This window comes from Hyla sarda, chromosome 4 (assembly GCF_029499605.1).
Source record: "Hyla sarda isolate aHylSar1 chromosome 4, aHylSar1.hap1, whole genome shotgun sequence".
Classification (NCBI taxonomy): Eukaryota; Metazoa; Chordata; class Amphibia; order Anura; family Hylidae; genus Hyla; species Hyla sarda.
In genome coordinates, this window is record NC_079192.1 from 206,638,630 (window position 1) to 206,661,154 (window position 22,525).

The 22,525-nt window shown below is 45.1% G+C and overlaps 1 protein-coding gene across 1 annotated transcript in view; it reads right to left on the reverse strand.

The window, feature by feature from the left end:
* Positions 1 to 354: 354 nt before the first annotated feature.
* CDNF (cerebral dopamine neurotrophic factor) overlaps positions 355 to 22,525 on the reverse strand; it is a 36,524-nt gene continuing 14,353 nt past the window's right edge. Inside the window, exons 2-4 of the mRNA XM_056573375.1 lie at positions 8,111 to 8,238; positions 2,908 to 3,049; positions 355 to 691 (exon numbers count right to left, since the gene is read on the reverse strand). Of these exons, the coding sequence (XP_056429350.1) occupies positions 513 to 691; positions 2,908 to 3,049; positions 8,111 to 8,238 (449 nt within the window). The 3' untranslated portion in view covers positions 355 to 512. The remainder of the gene's footprint in view (positions 692 to 2,907; positions 3,050 to 8,110; positions 8,239 to 22,525) is intronic.

Here is a 22,525-nt window from a genome sequence, read left to right on the forward strand (position 1 = left end):
TGTTATTTTTTTCAACAAAGTGTAATTATTATTCTCACAAATGATTCCCATTTTCTCTTTGTAGTATACATTAACAGGAGGTCATTCTAGTGCATCATTATATATTAATTGGGTTATAATCTATGGTACCCACTGTGGTTGGATTTGATATATATATATATATATATATACCCTTTTACTTGCATCATATTTAATATCCCATATAAAGAGATTATTTTCTGATATTTAGGTGTGGGTAGACCCAATTCCCTAGACACGATTGTTCCTCACTCCAGTGTATCTGCTAGCATAATCAGAGTCCAGTTACTGCATACAGTTCTCCTTTCTTACAGGCTAGATAATAATTGACTCAGATTTGTCTGTCTTGAAAATCTTTATATCTTAAACCAGAAGTCTAAAGCAAAGGGGTTACACATAAAATATCAGTGTAGTTTGCTTCTACGTGTAATTTAAGTATAGAAAAGTTCACCAGTCCATATCTTGTTTTCTTATCATATTACCTAATATAGGTTTCAGAGATCTGCCTTCTGGCTTTTCTCTGTATACTTTGGAATCAGTTCTTTTATGAGCTGCACATAGTCAGTTTTCTCTAAGCAGGCTACACATGCTTCTCCCCATCGGTCTAGTATCCTCTTCAGGTCTGCCACCTTCATCTTGGCCAGGTCCACAGAGTTGAAATCTAGCTCCTTCTCTGTATAACATAATATAAACATGTAAGCATATATATATATATATATATATATATATATATATATATATATATATATATGGGTATGTTCACATGTTAGAAAACTGTGTGGAATGTCTAAACCCCATGAGGACATTCCGCACATTTGCCCGATCTCATAGACAGCAAAAGAATAAACAAGACATCCGCAGCGGAAATTCCACCGTGTGAGCAGTGCAGCAGAAATCAATGGAACTATGGTGCAGCAGAATGTCCGCACGAACATTCCGGTGGAATTCTGCCATGTGAACATACCCTTTAACCTCTTAAGGACGGACCCATTTTTTACCTTAATGACATGCTCTTTTTTAAATATTTGACATGTGTCTCTTTAAATAGTAAGAACTTTAGAAGCTTTTTCTGAGTTTTTGGTGACATATTGTACTTTATATAAGTGGTGCATTTTTGTTGACACAGGCATTTTTTGTGAGAAACTCCAAAATATCGTAAAATTTTTTTAACATTTTTTTATCGTGTTCACTGTGCGGTGATGTTATATTTATTCTGTGGGTCAGTACGATTATGGCGATACCTTCTTTTATATAGCCTTCTATGTCCTTTTTCCTTTTCTGAGCAAAATGCTTTTTTTCCCCTTTTTTGTGTTATCATTTTCTGATAGCCGTAACTTTTTTATTTTTCGTCCAACGCCATTGAGTGAGGGCTTATTTTTTGCGGGACAAGCTGTACTTTTTATTGGTATCATTTTTGCCATACATGCTACCTTTACATGCTACCTTTAGATTATAGCTTTATAGTACAATTCATTACGGATGTGGCAATACCTTGTATGTAAATGATTTTTTTAATGATAATACAGGGCTGTTATTGGGAAAGGGGCATCTATTTTTTTTACATTTCATACTTTTATTGAAAAACCTTTTATTATTTAATTTTTCCCTTTTTACAGGCTATACTATGCTGCAATACATTTGTACTGCAGCACAGCATAACCTGGTGAGCTGCACACTCTACAGCCTGTGTGATCCAGCCTGTGGCTGGATCTCACAGGCTTCCGTAGCTGGCAGACAGAAGGCCCTCAGCTGGCCTCCTGCTGCCATAGCAACCAACTGCGACTCGCGATCGTATAGCGCCGCTGCCGTTGGTGAACAGGGGGAGCACCCTTCCCCTGTCAACACCATAGATGCTGTGATCAGGATTAATGCTGCCGGGATTGGCGCGATCGCAGCCCCCGGTGGGACCCCAGCTGTGGTTGACAGCCGGGTCCTGCCACCGATCTCCTAAACTGCGCGTGGCAGAGCAGAAGATCAGCAGGACGTATGCATACGTCCCAGCACATGAACATGTCAGGTGCTGGGACGTATGCATACATCCTGTAGCAGGAAGGGGTTAAGAGTGCCCTCAAATTGTTTTATTTTTTGCCATAAGCAACAGCTGTGTCATGTGATCTCATCACAGTCAAAAACTTCCACTTCCATACTGTAGCTATCTGAATTTTACATCAAGATCTGGATTTTATTTCACAGAAGGCAGTATACATGACAGTATTTTGGTTGGTAGTTTCATCAGTTTTTTTTAAAGGGTAACTCTCATTAAAATAAATTTTTGCTATAGCACTCCTTATGGTAAATAAAAAATATTTCTAATATACTTTGTTTAAAAAAATGAAGTTTTCTGTTTTATTGGTGCTTAAAAAAGCTCAAGAGCACATTTTCCCCCATCTTATACACAGACTTAGAACCGAGGTCCAAACACTGAGGGGGGTGTGTCCAGCCTCATCCAATCATAGCTCCTCTCATACTTAATTACCATATGCTGTTGGTTGGACATCCCCCCCCCCCCCCCAGCACTCCAGGCTGCACTTCCTGTGTTTGGGCTTCGGTCCTAAGTCTGTGTATAAGATGGGGGAATATGTGCTCTTGAGCTTTTTTAAGCACAAATAAAACATAGAAAACAAAACAAAACAAATAAAACAAAGTATATTAGAAATATTTTTTATTTACCATAAGGAGTGCAATAGCAAAAATTTTAATGAGACTGCCCATTTAAGGGTGGATCCAAAATACTAAATAAATGCAAATGTTTTCATTACTCATTTTGGCTGACAAGTTTTCATTACAGATTTTGATGCAGTCTCCTCTGTCATTTGACAGTTAGTTTCTGTGTGTTCCCCTATTAGTATATCAATGTAAATTACATTCAGTGACTCACATGATACATACCATACTTCAGCTCACAAATCTGAAGGTCCATCTTCTTTAGCTTTTCACAGATTTTGGATGCTGGAACGTGTGCACTCATAGGACGAGTAACTTCGCTCAGAATTTTTGTAGCTGCGTCACTTGTGGCTCCTAAGTAATAACACTTACAAACACAGCCTTCATATTATAATTAGATGGTTACATTATGAACAAATATAGAAGAAATGTATCTAAAGCATTATTATCATAAAGGTCATTGTTACGCCTAGCGCTCCGGGTCCCCGCTCCTCCCCGGAGCGCGTACGGCGTCTCTCTCTCCGCAGCGCCCCGGTCGGTCCCGCTGACCGGGAGCGCTGCACTGTCATGGCCGTCGGGGATGCGATTCGCACAGCGGGACGCGCCCGCTCGCGAATCGCATCCCAGGTCACTTACCCGTTCCCGTCCCCTGCTGTCATGTGCTGGCGCGCGCGGCTCCGCTCTCTAGGGCGCGCGCGCGCCAGCTCCCTGAGACTTAAAGGGCCAGTGCACCAATGATTGGTGCCTGGCCCAATTAGCTTAATTAGCTTCCATCTGCTCCCTGCCTATATCTGACCTCCTCCCATTCACTCCCTCGCCGGATCTTGTTGCCTTGTGCCAGTGAAAGCGTTTTGTGTGTCCAAAGCCTGTGTACCAGAACTTCTGCTATCCACCCTGACTACGAACCTTGCCGCCTGCCCCCGACCTTCTGCTACGTCCGACCTTGCTTCTGTCTACTCCCTTGTACCGCGCCTATCTTCAGCAGCCAGAGAGGTTGAGCCGTTGCTAGTGGATACGACCTGGTCACTACCGCCGCAGCAAGACCATCCCGCTTTGCGGCGGGCTCTGGTGAAAACCAGTAGTGACTTAGAACCGGTCCACTAGCACGGTCCACGCCAATCCCTCTCTGGCACAGAGGATCCACCTCCTGCCAGCCGGCATCGTGACAGTAGATCCGGCCATGGATCCCGCTGAGGTCCCTCTGCCTTATATCTCTGATATCACCACGGTGGTCGCCCAGCAATCCCGACAGATCGCCCATCTAACCCACCAGCTGTCGGAAGTGTTCACCATTGTGCAGCAACTTCAGTCGCAACTTCAGCAGCAATCATCTCCTCCGCCAGCTCCTGCACCCCTTCCGCAGCGAGTGGCCACTCCTAGCCTCCGCCTGTCCTTGCCGGACAAATTTAATGGGGACTCTAAGTTTTGCCGTGGCTTTCTTTCGCAATGTTCCCTGCACTTGGAGATGATGTCGGACCAGTTTCCTACAGAAAGGTCTAAGGTGGCTTTCGTAGTCAGCCTTCTGTCTGGAAAAGCCCTGTCATGGGCCACACCGCTCTGGGACCGCAATGACCCCGTCACTGCCTCTGTACACTCCTTCTTCTCGGAAATTCGAAGTGTCTTTGAGGAACCTGCCCGAGCCTCTTCTGCTGAGACTGCCCTGCTGAACCTGGTCCAGGGTAATTCTTCCGTTGGCGAGTACGCCATACAATTCCGTACTCTTGCTTCTGAACTTTCCTGGAATAATGAGGCCCTCTGCGCGACCTTTAAAAAAGGCCTATCCAGCAACATTAAAGATGTTCTGGCTGCACGAGAAACTCCTGCTAACCTGCATGAACTCATTCATCTAGCCACTCGCATTGACATGCGTTTTTCTGAGAGGCATCAAGAGCTCCGCCAGGAAAAAGACTTAGAATACTGGACACCTCTCCCACAGTCTCCATTGCAATCTGCGCCTAGGCCTCCCGCCGAGGAGGCCATGCAAGTGGATCGGTCTCGCCTGACCCTGGAAGAGAGGAATCGCCGTAAGGAAGAGAATCTTTGTCTGTACTGTGCCAGTACCGAACATTTTTTGGTGGATTGCCCTATCCGTCCTCCACGTCTGGGAAACGCACGCTCGCACCCAGCTCTCGTGGGTGTGGCGTCTCTTGATGCTAAGTCGGCTTCTCCACGTCTCACGGTGCCTGTACGGATTTCCCCTTCAGCCAGCTCTTCCCTCGCAGCCGTGGCCTGCCTGGACTCTGGTGCCTCTGGGAATTTTATTCGGGAGTCCTTGGTGAATAAATTCCGCATCCCGGTGACCCGTCTTGTCAAGCCACTCCACATTTCCGCGGTCAACGGAGCCAGGTTGGATTGCACCGTGCGTTACCGCACGGAGCCCCTTCTAATGTGCATCGGAAATCATCACGAAAAAATTGAGTTTTTGGTCCTCTCCAATTGCACTTCCGAAATTCTCCTTGGACTACCCTGGCTTCAACACCATTCCCCAACCCTGGATTGGTCCACAGGGGAGATCAAGAGCTGGGGTACCTCTTGCTTCAAGGAATGCCTTAAACCGGTTCCCAGTACTCCCTGCCGTGACCCTGTGGTTCCTCCTGTGTCCGGTCTCCCTAAGGTCGTTATGGACTCTGCCCGCCTTAAGAAGTGCCTCTCCCCCCCTCCCAGTCCAGTCAGGCAAGCCTCGGTGCCTCCTCATGGCCCTCGTCCTGGTGTCACACTGCCCCGTGCCAGGCCTCGCCCTCTGCCCTCCCTCCCCATTCCCACTCCTGCTGTACTGCCTGCCGTTGAGGAATCCCTCCATCCTTTCCCGGTGTCCTCATCCCAGGGGAGGCAGTTACCGGACAAAGAGAAGGGGAGACCTAAGGGGGGGGGGTACTGTTACGCCTAGCGCTCCGGGTCCCCGCTCCTCCCCGGAGCGCGTACGGCGTCTCTCTCTCCGCAGCGCCCCGGTCGGTCCCGCTGACCGGGAGCGCTGCACTGTCATGGCCGTCGGGGATGCGATTCGCACAGCGGGACGCGCCCGCTCGCGAATCGCATCCCAGGTCACTTACCCGTTCCCGTCCCCTGCTGTCATGTGCTGGCGCGCGCGGCTCCGCTCTCTAGGGCGCGCGCGCGCCAGCTCCCTGAGACTTAAAGGGCCAGTGCACCAATGATTGGTGCCTGGCCCAATTAGCTTAATTAGCTTCCATCTGCTCCCTGCCTATATCTGACCTCCTCCCATTCACTCCCTCGCCGGATCTTGTTGCCTTGTGCCAGTGAAAGCGTTTTGTGTGTCCGAAGCCTGTGTACCAGAACTTCTGCTATCCACCCTGACTACGAACCTTGCCGCCTGCCCCCGACCTTCTGCTACGTCCGACCTTGCTTCTGTCTACTCCCTTGTACCGCGCCTATCTTCAGCAGCCAGAGAGGTTGAGCCGTTGCTAGTGGATACGACCTGGTCACTACCGCCGCAGCAAGACCATCCCGCTTTGCGGCGGGCTCTGGTGAAAACCAGTAGTGACTTAGAACCGGTCCACTAGCACGGTCCACGCCAATCCCTCTCTGGCACAGAGGATCCACCTCCTGCCAGCCGGCATCGTGACAGTCATAAGTTATTTTTTTTAATTGTTCATGATTTTTTTTTTTTTTTTTACAGCTGTGGTGTCCCGGCACCGTATTTCATACTGTGCCTTAGTTATTAGTCTCCAAAGTTAGAGTCCCTAGGACTGTCGGGGTTCGCTTCCCTAATTAACCCCTCGTCACCCCTTAGTAACTTGATATTTATAAATATTATCGATATAAATAAATGTATATGGTGTTACTCACTTGTTTTAGCGTCGCAAGACCTGCGGGTCATGTGACCCGGTTCACAGAACTCTATGGTTTGCTACAGGACCTTTGGTGGTTCTAGTCAGGTGATGACCCACAATCCATTGTAACAGTGAGTGACATCTGATATGGACCAATCCAAAACGGCCAGCCCCTGCCCAAATAAGGGAGCTGTGCCATTTTGTCGCTCTCTTGGGTTGCTGACTCTGGACGAGGTAGGACCTCCGCAGCTCCTCTGCGGCCTAGGCCTGCGCTAGAGAAGGATAGTTCTTACAATTCCCCGCTATCTCCGCAAGATCTCTGGACCTAATCCAACCCCTAAATCCAGCGGATCTATGCAAATACAATCCTCCTAATCTTAAGAGAACTTTCTGGTCCTAAGCAACTGTCAGTCACTGCTGTGCTGTCTATATAGACTCTGTTATCTGGACTGTTACCGATACTGCATATACAGAAAATCTTCAGTAAAGTTCCTGCAAGTTTTAAGTTCAGCACTGCTGTGGACAATCCATTTATTTTACACTCACCTATTGCTTTTGGGAAGGGTGGCGATAGGCCCAGCATCACTACAGAGTTTTAACCCTCACCCTGGCGTCACGAGTGACAAGGGTTAAATTAACCCCTCATGTACTACACCCCCACCAGGCTACCACACAACATTTTCCATTTTACTATCTGTATTTTATAATAATTCTGAAATGTTTCAGTTTCCATTCTGACCACTAGGCTTAAAATTTCCCACTCTGTCCAGATCATCCAAATCCCAATATAGAATGAATGGAGCAATGGTAGCACATGTGCAGTTTGCACCATTTATTCCAGAGGCAATTTCTCCCTTTTCTCAATGTTAGTGGGGTTCCCCTGCCATCATCTTCTTATTCCCTATCCTGTGGATATGGGATAATAACATCTTATGATGTGAAAGCATTCTACACATCTTATCCCCTATCCAAAGGATAAAAAATAAGATGTCTGACCATGGGGATCTGGCTGACCCCCCCCCCCCCGAACGATCTCCGTGTAGTCGCCTGGTGTTCTGAACATTATGATAAGAACGCTGGATTTGGGGGACCCTGGTTGTGACGGAACACCACGCCCCTCCATTCATGACTATGGGAGGGGGCTTGACAGCATGAATGGAGGGGGGGGGTGGCGTGATGTCATCAGGGGACGTGGCATGATGTCACAACCACAGACGCCCAAACCCAGCGTTCTGATCATAATGTTCAGAACGTCGGGTGACTGCACAGAGATCACGGGGGTCCCTGCGGCAGGACCCCAGTGATCTGACATCTTATCCCCTATCATTTGGGGCGGAGTACCCCTTTAAGGTCATAGCAATTACCTATAATATTTGAATAATGTTTATTACTATTGTTTATCAAACATATACTTCCTTCTGTCAATATGACCTGTCCTTTGTGATGGTATTGTACCTTTCTTCTTGGTAGATCTTAGAAAGGATTAGGTTTCCATTATCATATCTCTACAAGGCAGGAGGATACCAGTTTGCATATTCCACTGATCAATGTGTTCTGTACATGAGTATTGTCACTTTGCCAGCTTGCTTTGAACTGCTGCCTCTGCAGATATGTTCAACTAAAAATATGTTGATACTTACCAGGCGGTTCTCCTTTCCTGTAGTGTCTCTGCATGTGTTGATTAATTCTCTCTCTATGGCGGCTGGGGTAAAGTCAATATTCCTTTCTAGTAAAGATTGGTAAAATCGGTGCAGATATTCTTTACAGACTGCAGATAGAAATAGTAACACATTAACTTAGTATATAGATGACAATGATGTTATTTTCTCTATGTCTTCAATAGATTATTCTTCTCTATTATTTAACAAAAGAAAAATTGACAACATTTTTATATTAGATTTTTTTCTTTTTTATAGATTTTTTTTCCAAAAGAACACAACACAAAATTCCCCCTCATAAAGTACAAAGCATACAAAAGTGATGGCGTGCAAATGGTTGGATAACAGTATGAACAGAGAAAATACAATCTGTTGTCTCCTACATGTTCTATAGAACTTCAACAATACACAGACAAAAACATAACTACATTGAATGTTCCAAAAAAAAAAAAAAAGTGGGAAGCAACCAAAAGAAAAGAATATTTTAAAATACAACTATGTGGAATGGTTCCTCTTTATTTTCCATTAGAAATGCGCCAGAATGCACAAAAGTATTAACCCTTTTTGTTGAAAGTGAAAAATCACCGCCTAAAAAGATAGGATGAAAAATTTATAAATGACTGATATTTCGGAAAAAATGAAAACCATGCCCACATTTTGTGAAATAAGCTGAAAATGATCGAATGGATGGAAAAAAAGCTAAATGTTGGTGCATGCCTGTCACGATGCCGGCTGGCAGGTAGTGGATCCTCTGTGCCAGAGAGGGATTGGCGTGGACCGTGCTAGTGGACCGGTTCTAAGCCACTACTGGTTTTCACCAGAGCCCGCCGCAAAGCGGGATGGTCTTGCTGCGGCGGTAGTGACCAGGTCGTATCCACTAGCAACGGCTCACCTCTCTGGCTGCTGAAGATAGGCGCGGTACAAGGGAGTAGGCAGAAGCAAGGTCGGACGTAGCAGAAGGTCGGGGCAGGCAGCAAGGATCGTAGTCAGGGGCAACGGCAGAAGGTCTGGAAACACAGGCAAGGAACACACAAGGAACGCTTTCACTGGCACTAAGGCAACAAGATCCGGCAAGGGAGTGCAAGGGAAGTGAGGTAATATAGGGAAGTGCACAGGTGATAACCCTAATTGGAACCACTGCGCCAATCAGCGGCGCAGTGGCCCTTTAAATCGCAGAGACCCGGCGCGCGCGCGCCCTAGGGAGCGGGGCCGCGCGCGCCGGGACAGAACAGACGGGGAGCGAGTCAGGTAGGGGAGCCGGGGTGCGCATCGCGAGCGGGCGCTACCCGCATCGCGAATCGCATCCCGGCTGGCAGCGGGATCGCAGCGCCCCGGGTCAGAGGACGTGACCGGAGCGCTGCAGCGGAGGGAGTGAAGCGAGCGCTCCGGGGAGGAGCGGGGACCCGGAGCGCTCGGCGTAACAATGCCATTAATAAATTAATAAATGTTCCCATGCTTTTTTCACCAAAACTTTAATGGAAAAGCAATAGTACATGAGCCCCTTTGTCTCCCCTATGTGTATACAATAGCATTAAACAGCAATATACTATAGATCAGGCCGCCCAAGCAACATATCTATATAAGTCCCTAGACGGATCCAACCAAGCATCGCACAATTTTTTCTTATTTACACATGGCATTATGCTTACCTTAGACCCCTTTCTTTAATTTAACCAACCAATTAACTTCATCTATAAATCCTAGCACTGTGGGGCCTATCATTCCCTAATCTGACTCCTTGGCTTTAACTTCCTCCCTCCTCTACTTTTTCAGAACCTGACCTCTTCATTCAACAGTATTCCTCACGCTCCTTGCATCCTATTACACATTATTGTATTTTTTACATGTACAAAATCTTGAACAGGACCCTCACTCCTCTTGTGTCCCCTATTTCCTCATAGATTGTAAGTTCTTGTGAGCAGGACCCTCACTCCTCTTGTGTCCCCTATTTCCTCATACATTGTAAGCTCTTGTGAGCAGGACCCTCACTCCTCTTGTGTCCCCTATTTCCTCATAGATTGTAAGCTCTTGTGAGCAGGACCCTCACTCCTCTTGTGTCCCCTATTTCCTCATAGATTGTAAGCTCTTGTGAGCAGGACCCTCACTCCTCTTGTGTCCCCTATTTCCTCATAGATTGTAAGCTCTTGTGAGCAGGACCCTCACTCCTCTTGTGTCCCCCTATTTCCTCATACATTGTAAGCTCTTGTGAGCAGGACCCTCACTCCTCTTGTGTCACCTATTTCCTCATAGATTGTAAGATCTTGTGAGCAGGACCCTCACTCCTCTTGTGTCCCCTATTTCCTCATAGATTGTAAGCTCTTGTGAGCAGGACCCTCACTCCTCTTGTGTCCCCTATTTCCTCATACATTATAAGCTCTTGTGAGCAGGACCCTCACTCCTCTTGTGTCACCTATTTCCTCATAGATTGTAAACTCTTGTGAGCAGGACCCTCACTCCTCTTGTGTCCCCCTATTTCCTCATAGATTGTAAGCTCTTGTGAGCAGGACCCTCACTCCTCTTGTGTCCCCTATTTCCTCATAGATTGTAAGCTCTTGTGAGCAGGGCCCTCACTCCTCTTGTGTCTCCTATTTCCTCATAGATTGTAAGCTCTTGTGAGCAGGACCCTCACTCCTCTTGTGTCCCCCTATTTCCTCATAGATTGTAAGCTCTTGTGAGCAGGACCCTCACTCCTCTTGTGTCCCCTATTTCCTCATACATTATAAGCTCTTGTGAGCAGGACCCTCACTCCTCTTGTGTCACCTATTTCCTCATAGATTGTAAGCTCTTGTGAGCAGGACCCTCACTCCTCTTGTGTCCCCTATTTCCTCATAGATTGTAAGCTCTTGTGAGCAGGACCCTCACTCCTATTGTGTCCCCTATTTCCTCATAGATTGTAAGCTCTTGTGAGCAGGACCCTCACTCCTCTTGTGTCTCCTATTTCCTCATAGATTGTAAGCTCTTGTGAGCAGGACCCTCACTCCTCTTGTGTCCCCTATTTCCTCATAGATTGTAAGCTCTTGTGAGCAGGACCCTCACTCCTCTTGTGTCCCCTATTTCCTCATAGATTGTAAGCTCTTGTGAGCAGGACCCTCACTCCTCTTGTCCCCCTATTTCCTCATAGATTGTAAGCTCTTGTGAGCAGGACCCTCACTCCTCTTGTGCCCCCTATTTCCTCATAGATTGTAAGCTCTTATGAACAGGACCCTCACTCCTCTTGTGTCCCCTATTTCCTCATAGATTGTAAGCTCTTGTGAGCAAGACCCTCACTCCTCTTGTGTCCCCCTATTTCCTCATAGATTGTAAGCTGTGAGCAGGACCCTCACTCCTCTTGTGTCCCCTATTTCCTCATAGATTGTAAGCTCTTGTGAGCAGGACCCTCACTCCTCTTGTGTCCCCTATTTCCTCATACATTATAAGCTCTTGTGAGCAGGACCCTCACTCCTCTTGTGTCCCCTATTTCCTCATAGATTGTAAGCTCTTGTGAGCAGGACCCTCACTCCTCTTGTGTCTCCTATTTCCTCATACATTGTAAGCTCTTGTGAGCAGGACCCTCACTCCTCTTGTGTCCCCTATTTCCTCATAGATTGTAAGCTCTTGTGAACAGGACCCTCACTCCTCTTGTGTCCCCTATTTCCTCATAGATTGTAAGATCTTGTGAGCAGGACCCTCACTCCTCTTGTGTCCCCCTATTTCCTCATAGATTGTAAGCTCTTGTGAGCAGGACCCTCACTCCTCTTGTGTCCCCTATTTCCTGATAGATTGTAAGCTCTTGTGAGCAGGACCCTCACTCCTCTTGTGTTCCCCTATTTCCTCATAGATTGTAAGTTCTTATGAATAGGACCCTCATTCCTCGTGTCCCCTATTTCCTCATAGATTGTAAGCAGGGCCCTTATTCCCAATTGTTTGTTACTATGTAATGTCTGATTTTAGAACTTTCCCACAGCTGTACAGTCTAAATTGTTTCCCATGTGACCAAGAAACTATTTTCCGAATCCCAGTGTGTGTCATTGGATCATGCTGACTGATGTCCAAACCCTATGACATGACAATATGACACCACAGCAAAGATATTTTCTCAAAAAAAAAAGTTTATAGTGATGTACTGTGATATACTGCAGATATAATGCATCATGAATTGTAGAGATACATTTTAAAGATAAGATATCAAGATAAGAGTTTATCTTAGATATACGCAGTGCCACAAAGCACTATACACAAACTCTCCAAAGATCTGTCATTTACAAATTTTTGGACTATTGGATTACATTCACACGAGAATATACAAGCGATATGGACATTAGAAGGGTGGCCTCTGATATCTGCGGCAAATTTTGACTATGGTCTTCATTTTTAATGGCTATGGACACTGGCTGTTATGGACACTGGCTAGTCTCATTCAATGGGGCTAAAATGCATCTGCTTTTTACTCCCCATAAAATTATTGAAAATACATTTTAAAAAATGCCACAATTCACATATCCTTATTGAGAACAGTGGATACACCACTGATTTTTATGCCACGCAATTTGGCATGTAATACACGTCAACATATGTGCAGAAAATTTGTACGGGATATAGCCTTATTGTAATTGTGCAGTTGCTCCTATATTACACACTTCAATTCACACTTTCTATTGATCAACATGCCAGCTGCCCACTAACTGAATAAAGGAAATGGGGTAAATGGAATTCGGACATAAGAATATATTTAATATAATAACTGGGACAATAACTGTACCCAGTGGTTTTATCCAGTGTACAGATATGTACACACATTGTGGATTTGCTGCAGATCACACGGGTCAGTTCACACGTGCGTATTTTCTGCTGCAGATTTGCTGTCACAGATTGTGCTACCCATTGAAGTCAATGGGCAACAAAATCTGCAGCAGCAAAATCTATGCACGTATGAAAGCACCCTAAGGGTACATTCACACGCGCAGATTTACGGCGTATTTTACGCTGCAAATCCACTGGTGAAGGCCCACTCTATGCTGGCTTTACATGTGCCTGCTGGTAGCGGCAATACGCCACTACCAGTAGACACATTGCGATGTGCGAGTCGCAGTATACTCGCACATCGCGGGAGCTCTCTGCCTAGCTCAGAGCAGGGAGAGCGGCCGCGATGTATGAGTACGCCGCTCACATCGCTGCACTGTGTCTGCTGGTAGCGGCGTATTGCCGCTACCAGCAGGCACATGTAAAGCCAGCATAGAGCACGGTCTTCACCAGTGGATCCGCAGCTAAATCCGCTGCAAAAAATCCACACGTGTGAACATACCCTAAGGGTACATTCAGACGAGTGGATCCACAGCGAGAGGATTTACGCTGCGGATCCGCCGCGTGCATGCAAAGTATACTCACGCATCATGGCTGCTCTCGGCCTGGAGCAGGTGGAGTGGCCACAACGTGTGCGAGTACACCGCGCGTGCGTGGCAACTCGCACATCGCAGCAGTGTGTCTGCTCGTATCGCTACGAGCAGGAACATCTTCTGTTTCAGTGAAAATATTTTCAGTGAAAAAAAATTAACCAACTATCTGGAAATCATATATACAAGTATGGGTTATGTGATATTCTGTAAATTATGCTATAGTTGTTTAAGTCATGGTCAGGCTGGGTTCTTCTTTAGCACGTTTGGCCCAAATATGAGGTTGTCAGGGCTTGAATGGATATGGCACATGAGAAATGGAGATTGTCAGAGGTCAATGAGGTATTGTGACATTTTCTCTGCTAACTACAGTGCAGTGTACATCTTCTCTACACATTTGCATAGAGCTGTGTACATATATATATATATATATATATACATATATATGTGGTTTCTGGGGCACCGACACACTATCTGGGGCACCGATACTCTATCAGTGTTGAGTGCCATAGAAAGTCCATATGTGGAGCAGAGATACCAGTAGTGCCTGAACAGTAAGCGAGGGATGTGCCCAAATAAGGAATCTGTGCAATTGCTTAAAGGGGTACTCCGGTGTAAAACTTTTTTTTTTTTAAATCAACTGGTACCAAAAAGGTAAACAGATTTGTAATTTACTTCTATTAAAAAAAATCTTAATCCTTCCAGTACTTATTAGTTGCTGAATACTACAGAGGAAATTATTTTCATTTTGGAACAAAGAGCTCTCTGCTGAATCACGAGCACAGTGCTCTCTGCTGACATTTCTGTCCATTTTAAGAACTGTCCAGAGTAGGAGAAAATCCCCATAGCAAACCCTATAAGTATAAGGAAGTTTACTCTTACGCAGATCAATATTTACTTTTCTGTGTATCACTCTTCTACACCCTTTCCTAATGTAAACTGATAATGCACTATGACCACTATCATAGTCTACCAGAGGAGTGGCTAAATAACACTGCACGTCCCTCTGTTAGATTCCAAATGATGCTGGAAGTGCTGCATACATATTGTCATAAAAATGTCTTATTATAGGGAACTACTAGTTATGCAATTAGATGTAATCTAAAGTAGCTGCAAGTTATGAACAAATCATTACAACACACTGAATAAGGGCCTAGCAAAATGCTACCCGAATGAAGCATCTTAGAGGGGCCTTAGCATGGCAGACGCTTTCCACATGGACAAAGCACATTGCAATGTTTGGAATCAGTGGGACTCCCAGCAGATGAGCCCCTAGTGTTCAGCTTGTTATCGCCTATCCTGTGGACAGTATATATTCAGTATTTCGATGATGGATTAACCCTTTTAAGATGCTCATACACATTAGGTGAACATTGGCTGCAACTACTATGATGACTACTACTGATGTTGTGGTTATCCCAACTCTCCTCAAATGGGAGATATCAGAAGAAAGAAGCATAAGGCATGCTGGGTTTCAACATGGCTTAATATACAAAATACTCATCTGTCCTAAGTGATTCCACAGTTCAAAAACGTATCCTCTGTTCATAGGGCATGAAAAGCAATTCTAAATAAGTAAAACCAAAATCACATTGGTGTTTTTCATGTAAAACATTTTCATAAATAAAATGTCATAGTATAAAAATAACTGAACTACGTTCATGTCCAGAGGGAAAGTTGCTGAGTGCTGAGTTGCCCATAGAAACCAATCAGATCACTTCTTTCATTTTTGAAAAGGCCTCTGAAAAAGGAAAGAAGCAATCTGATTGGTTGCTATGGGCAACAAAGGAACTTTTCCTCTGTACAGATTTGGACAAATTTCCCCCATAGTGTTAAGCATGGTAGTTAAAGTGGTTATCCACCATAAAGGGATTTTAGTATGTACCTGGCAGACAGTAATGGACATGCTTAGGAAGGTTCTGCGCTTGTCTTGGGCTAAATGGCTATGTTGTGAGATTACCATAACACTGTGGCTAGCTTTTTGCGAACTGGTATTTCCTGTTTGAGTTTTTGTTTTTGCCTACAAATCCCATTATTCCATTTTCCTCCCTCCCACACATTAGCCACCGCACCCATTAAAACATAAATGAGCTGCATTCATTAGGGTGCCTACAGCTGTTGCACTAGTTGCAGATTGATCTCTCTCCCACCAAGTGATCCCTCCACCCATTGAAGCAGACAGGCTCCCTGTCATCAGCTGACTAGTGAGGTCAGGTCTTGGCCGCATTGCAACCTGGGAAAAATCTGAGACAACAGTCATTTTGTATGCTGTTAAAAATAAATATTGGGGTGAAAATCACATATGAATTGTGAGAAAACCATCACACACAGGTACAGACATTATATTATGAACTACACCAACTTAACAGCCCCTGTAGCATAGTCAAATAAAAAAAAAAATCCTGGAATACCCCTTTAACAACATCAGTTTGAGCTCAAGCATTGAAAGTTTCAATGCAGCAGCGCCATCTGGGGGATAATATTAGTCATGAAATTCAGTTGAGCAGTTGGTGAGTCAAAAAAGGGAATATTACATACTAATCTAGAATCAGTGTACAATACATAACAAAATGATCAGACACATTCATGGTAGCAATGCATTTTCCCCCCAACTTTTTGGAATGAATATAAAGGTTTCTTTATTAAAATGCACTAAAATACACTTATAGCCAATTGTAAATAGTAAGATTAGTATTATTTATTAATTTATAACACACTGCTTTACAATGGTACAATGTACTATGTACAAAGAACGTGACCTTGTAAATGACTATGAAAGAAACTTTCCTAAGACACTGGAAGAGAGGTCTTTGCTCATTTGAGCTTACAGTTCAGGAGGGACAAGCGGCAGTAGGTAGAAGTGCTTTCTTGGGACAGTGGACCAGCCACATGTAAATACCAGAGGCTGGGCTTATAAACTGTGCTCATTGGCCAGTCATCTAGTTGGCATCTGAAGGAGCACAAGAATAAAGTACTCTAAAGGTTGAGTGGACATTGCTACAATGTAATACGTAAATTCTTGAAACATAGTGTGTCTAGACATGCGACAGAGAGACATATTAACAACTTTGGAGATTTTAAGATCACTGCAATTGAACAAATTCCCGAGGATAACAACGACAGGTTTGGTAGCCTTTGCAGAAGAGAATCTTTTTTGGGTCTATAAAATGAACACGCTGTCTCCTCTTGGTTTAAATGAAAACATTGATAATATCTAAAAAGAACTAAAATGCAATGTGTAGGAAGAACCCAACTAACAACAGATAAAGAAAAACCCAATGGACAATACGGAAGAAAAATGTAACTGACAACATGTAAGAAGAACCCAACTGACAGCAGCTAAGAAAAATCCAACTGATAACGTGAAGAAAAACTCAACTGACAACATGTAAAAAAAAAAGTATAACTGTAACTGTAGAGGAAAGATGCCAGCATGGGGGACCAGTGTTAAACGTTACTCTGGTTGCCTGTCTTTGATCCCTCTCCAGCTCCACTATATCTTTATTGTACACTGGTGCCCAGTACTGTACACAGTATTCTATGTGTGGTCTGACTAGTGATTTGTACAGCGGTAGAATTATTTCCTTGTCGTGGGCATCTATACCCCTATTGATGCACCCCATGATTTTTTTTGCCTTGGCAGCAGCTGCCCGACACTGGTCACTACAGCTAAATTTACTGTTAATTAAGACTCCTAAGTCCTTTTCCACGTCAGTCAACCCAAGTGTTCTCCCATTTAATATATAACCCCAACTCAGATTTTTCCTCTCCATGTGCATATTCTTAAGTTTATCAGTGATGAACCTCATCTGCCACTTCCCAGCCCAAACCTCCAACCTATCCAGATCCATTTGTAATACTGCACTGTCCTCTATAGTGTTTACCGCTTTACAGAGTTTAATATCATCTGCAAAGATTGCTACTTTACTATTCAACCCCTCTACAAGATCATTAATAAATATATTAAATAGAACAGGACCTAAGACTGACCCCTGTGTTACCCCACTAGTAACAGTCACCCAATCAGAATAAGTACCATTAAAGGGGTTATCCAGGAAAAAACTTTATTTTATATATCAACTGGCTCCAGAAAGTTAAGAAGCAAATCCCCATAGCAAACCTCTTCTAAACTGGGCGTTTCCCGAGACAGGTGTCATCAGAGAGGATTTAGACAGAAAAGAACAACCTTAACTTCAGAAGCTCATAAGTACTGAAAGGATTAAGATGTTTTAATAGAAGTAATTTACAAATCTGTTTAACTTTCTGGAGCCAGTTGATATATATAAAAAGTTTTTTTCCTGGAATACCCCTTTAATAACCACCCTCTGTTTCCTATCACTGAGCCAGTTACTTACCCACTTGCACACATTCTCCCCCAGCCCAATTTTTTTCATATATTTGCTTTTTCCTAATCCCTGTTTATAATTTCTTCTTTATCATTTTTTAAAGGGCCAACACTTTCATTTTTAACTATTTTGCTATAAGTAATTAAGAACATTTTGGAGTTAGTTTAGTTGTCTTTCTGTCTCTATTTTTGCGGCTTTTATCTGTTTTTAACATATTCTAAATTTTTCTCTATAGCTTTTTAATGCTTTTTCACTGTCGACCTGGTTTAGTAGTTTAAATGCTTTATTTTGTCATTTATTGCCCCCTTAACATTTTTATTCATCCATATTGGTTTTCTTTTATTTCTGACCCTTTTATTCCCATAAGGTATATACATCTTACAGTGAGAATTTAAGATATTTTAAAAGTCTCCCATTTAGTATCAGTATTCTTGTTTTTGAAGACATTATCCCATTTTATATTGTTGAGTTGATCAAACTTTCATTGTTTTTGTGGCCCCTCGAGAGGTTCCCTTATTGAAGAACAAGCTATAATGTATTATATTATGATCACTATTTCCTAGGTGTCCTTCTACCTGCACATTAGTTACTCTGTCAGGTCTGTTGGTTAATATTTAAGTCCAGTAGGGTGCCCCCTCTGGTCAGGCCCTGGACCATTTGGGACAGATAATTGTCTTTAGCTATAGTCAGAAACCTGTTTCCTTTATGAGATTCACAGGTCTCAGTCTCCCAGTTTATATCAGGATAGTTAACGTCCCCCATTATCACATCATTCTGATTTGCTGCCTTGTTTATTTGCCTCAGTAATTGATCTTCTGCCTCTTCCATTATGTTTGGTGGCTTATAGCAAACCCCTATCAGAATTTTTTTATTTTTATCTCCATATTTCTACCCATAATGACTCCACATTATCCTTTACCTTCTGTATTTCCTCCTGCAGTGCGGCCTTCAGACTGGATTTTACATAAAGACAAACTCCTCCCCCCTTTCTGTTTTGTCCGATCCTTCCTGAATAGACTATAACCCTGTATGTTGACCGCCCAGTCACAGCTATCGTCCAACCAAGTCTCTGTTATACCCACTATGTCATAATTCTCCTCAGACATCAGCCACTCCAGTTCCTCTGTTTTATTGGTCAGACTTCTGGCATTAGTCAACATGCAATTCAAAGGTTTATGTTTTTTATTCCTATGAAGCCTATCCCTAATAACTATTCTAACACCCCCCTCCACCCCCAAGTACATTAATAAGTCCCCCCTCTCTATCTACACTATCCCTCCCCCCCAGTCCCTAGTTTAAACACTTCTCCACCCTTCTAGCCATCTTCTCCCCAAGCACAGCTGCACCCTCCCCATCTAGGTGCAGCCCGTCCCTACGGTAAAGCCAGTATCTGACAGTGAAGTCGGCCCAGTTCTGAATCTTCATCTAAAATGGATTGTGTGGACGGTACCTGGATCCATTTTGACCCACATCTTGATGCATTTCTGATCGGTGAGGGACTTCCGAATACCGATACCCGGGTGGCTGCACCGTTATGTCATGCTACAATAGGTGGTTGTGTCTGATACATAACCACAAAAGGTTAGCGAGATTGCCCCTCTTTTTCTACAACACTTTTGTGCATTTAGTTTGCAGACATACTGTCCCATGAGAAGCTCTGTGGTATTCTTGGATACTGTATATACAGATCACCGCAATTTTTTTTTACAAAAAGTTTAATTTTGCACAAAAATTAAACAAGCCACTTTTGAAAATGTGGTTCATGTAAATTCTGACACAATGATGAACACACAGTGGAAATTTCAGTAGTTTTTTTTTTTTTTTTATATGTCCACCTATGTCTTTTATGTCTATTTATTTTACACATATAGGGGGAGATTCATCAAGACCTGTGCAGTGGAAAAGTTGACCTTCACCTCTACACTAGTTTTGATGAATCTCCCCCATACTGTAAGGTTTTCTGACCTAGCTTGATGTCTGCCTAACCTAAAATGAAGCTGATGCTGTACAAAAAGGAGATTTTTTAACACTTACCGTAAAATCTCTTTCTCGAAGGATCCATTGGGGGACACAGACCGTGGGTGTATGCTGCTGTCTCTAGGAGGTGTGAAACTATGGTAATAAAAAAAGTCAGCTCCTCCCAGCAGGATATACCCACTTTCAGGCTCTGAGCTAGTCAGTTTAAGTTCCAGAGCAATAGGAGGAGACCAATAGGGCAAAGAAAAACCCAAAACTGTCCGAGAACCAGAAGAAAAAACATAACTGAACACACCCTCAGACAGAGAACCAAAGGAAAAACCCAAAAAGGGCAGGAGCTGTGTCCCCCAATGGATCCTTCGAGAAAGAGATTTTACGGTAAGTGTTAAAAAATCTCCTTTTCTCTATCGGCTCCATTGGGGGACACAGACCATGGGACATACCAAAGCAGATAAGTAATCAGGCAGACGGCCGATCCACTGCCGCCTGCAACACTTTACGACCCAGACTAGCATCAGCCGATGCGAAAGTATGAACTCGGTAAAGCCTCGAGAAAGTGTGCAAAGACGAGGCCGAGGCTCTATTCTGGAGAGCCCAGGATGCCCCAACAGAACGTGTGGAATGAGCCACAACCCTGAATGGAGGAATCTTCCCCTTACAGCGATAGGCTTCCGAAATGGCGGACCTAATCCACCAAGAAATGGTGGCCTTGGAAGCAGGTTGTCCCTTGCGACGACCTTCCATAAGGACGAAAAAGGAATCACACTGACGAAACGAAGAAGTGATGGAGAGATAAGACCGAACAGCCCAAACTACATCCAGCTTGCTTAGTAAGCGCTCCTTAGGATGAGAAGGAGCCGGACAAAAGGACGGGAGGACAATGTCCTCATTGAGATGAAAGGCCCTAAACCAACATAGGAAAAAAGGAAGGAACTGGCCGGAAAACGACCTTGTCCTCGTGGATCACCAGAAACGGAGAACTGCAGGAAAGAACTGCCAGTTCAGACACCCTCCGGATGGAGGTGATAGCAACAAGAAACGCCACTTTCCAAGAAAGGAGGCAGAGAGACACCTCTCTAAGGGGCTCAAAGGGTGCACCCTGGAGGGCACTCAGAACCAAATTCAAGTCCCAAGGGGGAGGTGACCGATAAGGAGGAACAGAGTGCGCCACTCCTTGCAGGAAGGTCCGGACATGAGAAATAGAAACCAGGGGCCGAAACCTGACCTTTAAGGGAACTGAGAGACAACCCCAGTTCCAACCCCGACTGCAAAAAAAAGGAGAGAAGACGGGGAACCGAGAAGGTCACCGGGGAGAAGTCCTGAGCTTCACACCAACGAAAATAAAACCGCCAAGTACGGTGGTAAATTCTTGCGGAGGAGGGCTGACGAGCCTAGAGTATGGTGTGAATGACTTGTGAAGAGAACCCGCGGGCCCTCAAAACCGCTGTCTCAATCGCCACGGCAACAAATGCAGCGACTGTAAATTGGGGTGGCAAAGAGGACCTTGATAGAGTAGGTCCGGGCGGAGCGGAAGGTGCAGAGGAGCGTCTGCCAGGAGCCTGACTAAGTCGGCGTACCACGACCTTCGGGGCCAATCTGGAGCTACCAGAAAGGTGAGGACATCCTCTGCCTTGAGCTTCCTCAGCACCCTAGGAAGGAGCGGAAGAGGAGGGAACAGATAAGGTAGGGCGAACCCCGCCCAAGGAATCACTAGGGCGTCCACGGCCAGAGCCTGAGGGTCCCAGGACTTGGACACAAACGGAAGGATCTTCCGATTGTGCCGGAACGCGAAGAGGTCCACGTCCGGAAAGCCCCAGAGGTCGCAGAGCTGCGCGAAGACCTCCGGATGAAGAGACCACTCGCCGGGGTCGGGTGAAGACCGACTGAGGAAGTCCGCTTCCCAGTTGAGCACTCCCGGAATGTGAAACGCCGAAATGGCCAGAACCTTACTCTCTGCCAAGGTGAGAATCTCGGTCACCTCGGCCATGGCTGCCGAGCTGCGCTTTATGTATGCCACGGCCGTGGCGTAGTGCGACTGAAGGTGGACAGGACGGGACTGAAGACTGGACTCCCAATGAAGAAGACAAATAAGAATCGCCCGTAATTCCAATATGTTTATCGAAAGAAGGGTCTCCAGGGGAGACCAGAGTCCCTGAAAAGTCCAATCCCTGAACACGCCGCCCCAGCCCGACAGGCTGGCATCCATTGTAACAACCTTCCAGAGAAGGGGAAGAAATGACCGCCCTTGGAGAAGAAGGGGGTGCGGAGCCACCAGAGCAGAGACTGACGGACCCTGCGAGGGAGAACAATCTAACGATCGAGGGACAGAGGAGACCTGTTCCATCGAGAGAGAATCGCCAGTTGAAGGGGGCGGTAATGAAACTGGGCAAAGGGTACGGCCTTCATAGTTGCCACCACCCGACCCAGGACTTCCATACAAGTGCAGATGGAGACTGATACCTGGGTCCGAAGGGAGCGGACCCCCGACCAGAGCGCCAGACATTTGTCCGGCGGAAGATAATTGAGGGCAGAGGCCTTCGAATCGAAATCCCAGGAAGGTTAGAGACTGGGTAGGACAGAGGACTGACTTGTCCCGGTTGACCATCCACCCGAAGCGAGTCAGAGTGTGGAGAGTGACGTGCAGATTCACCAGAGTCTGGGCTCTGGTCGAAGCCTTAATGAGAGGGTCGTCCAGATAGGATATC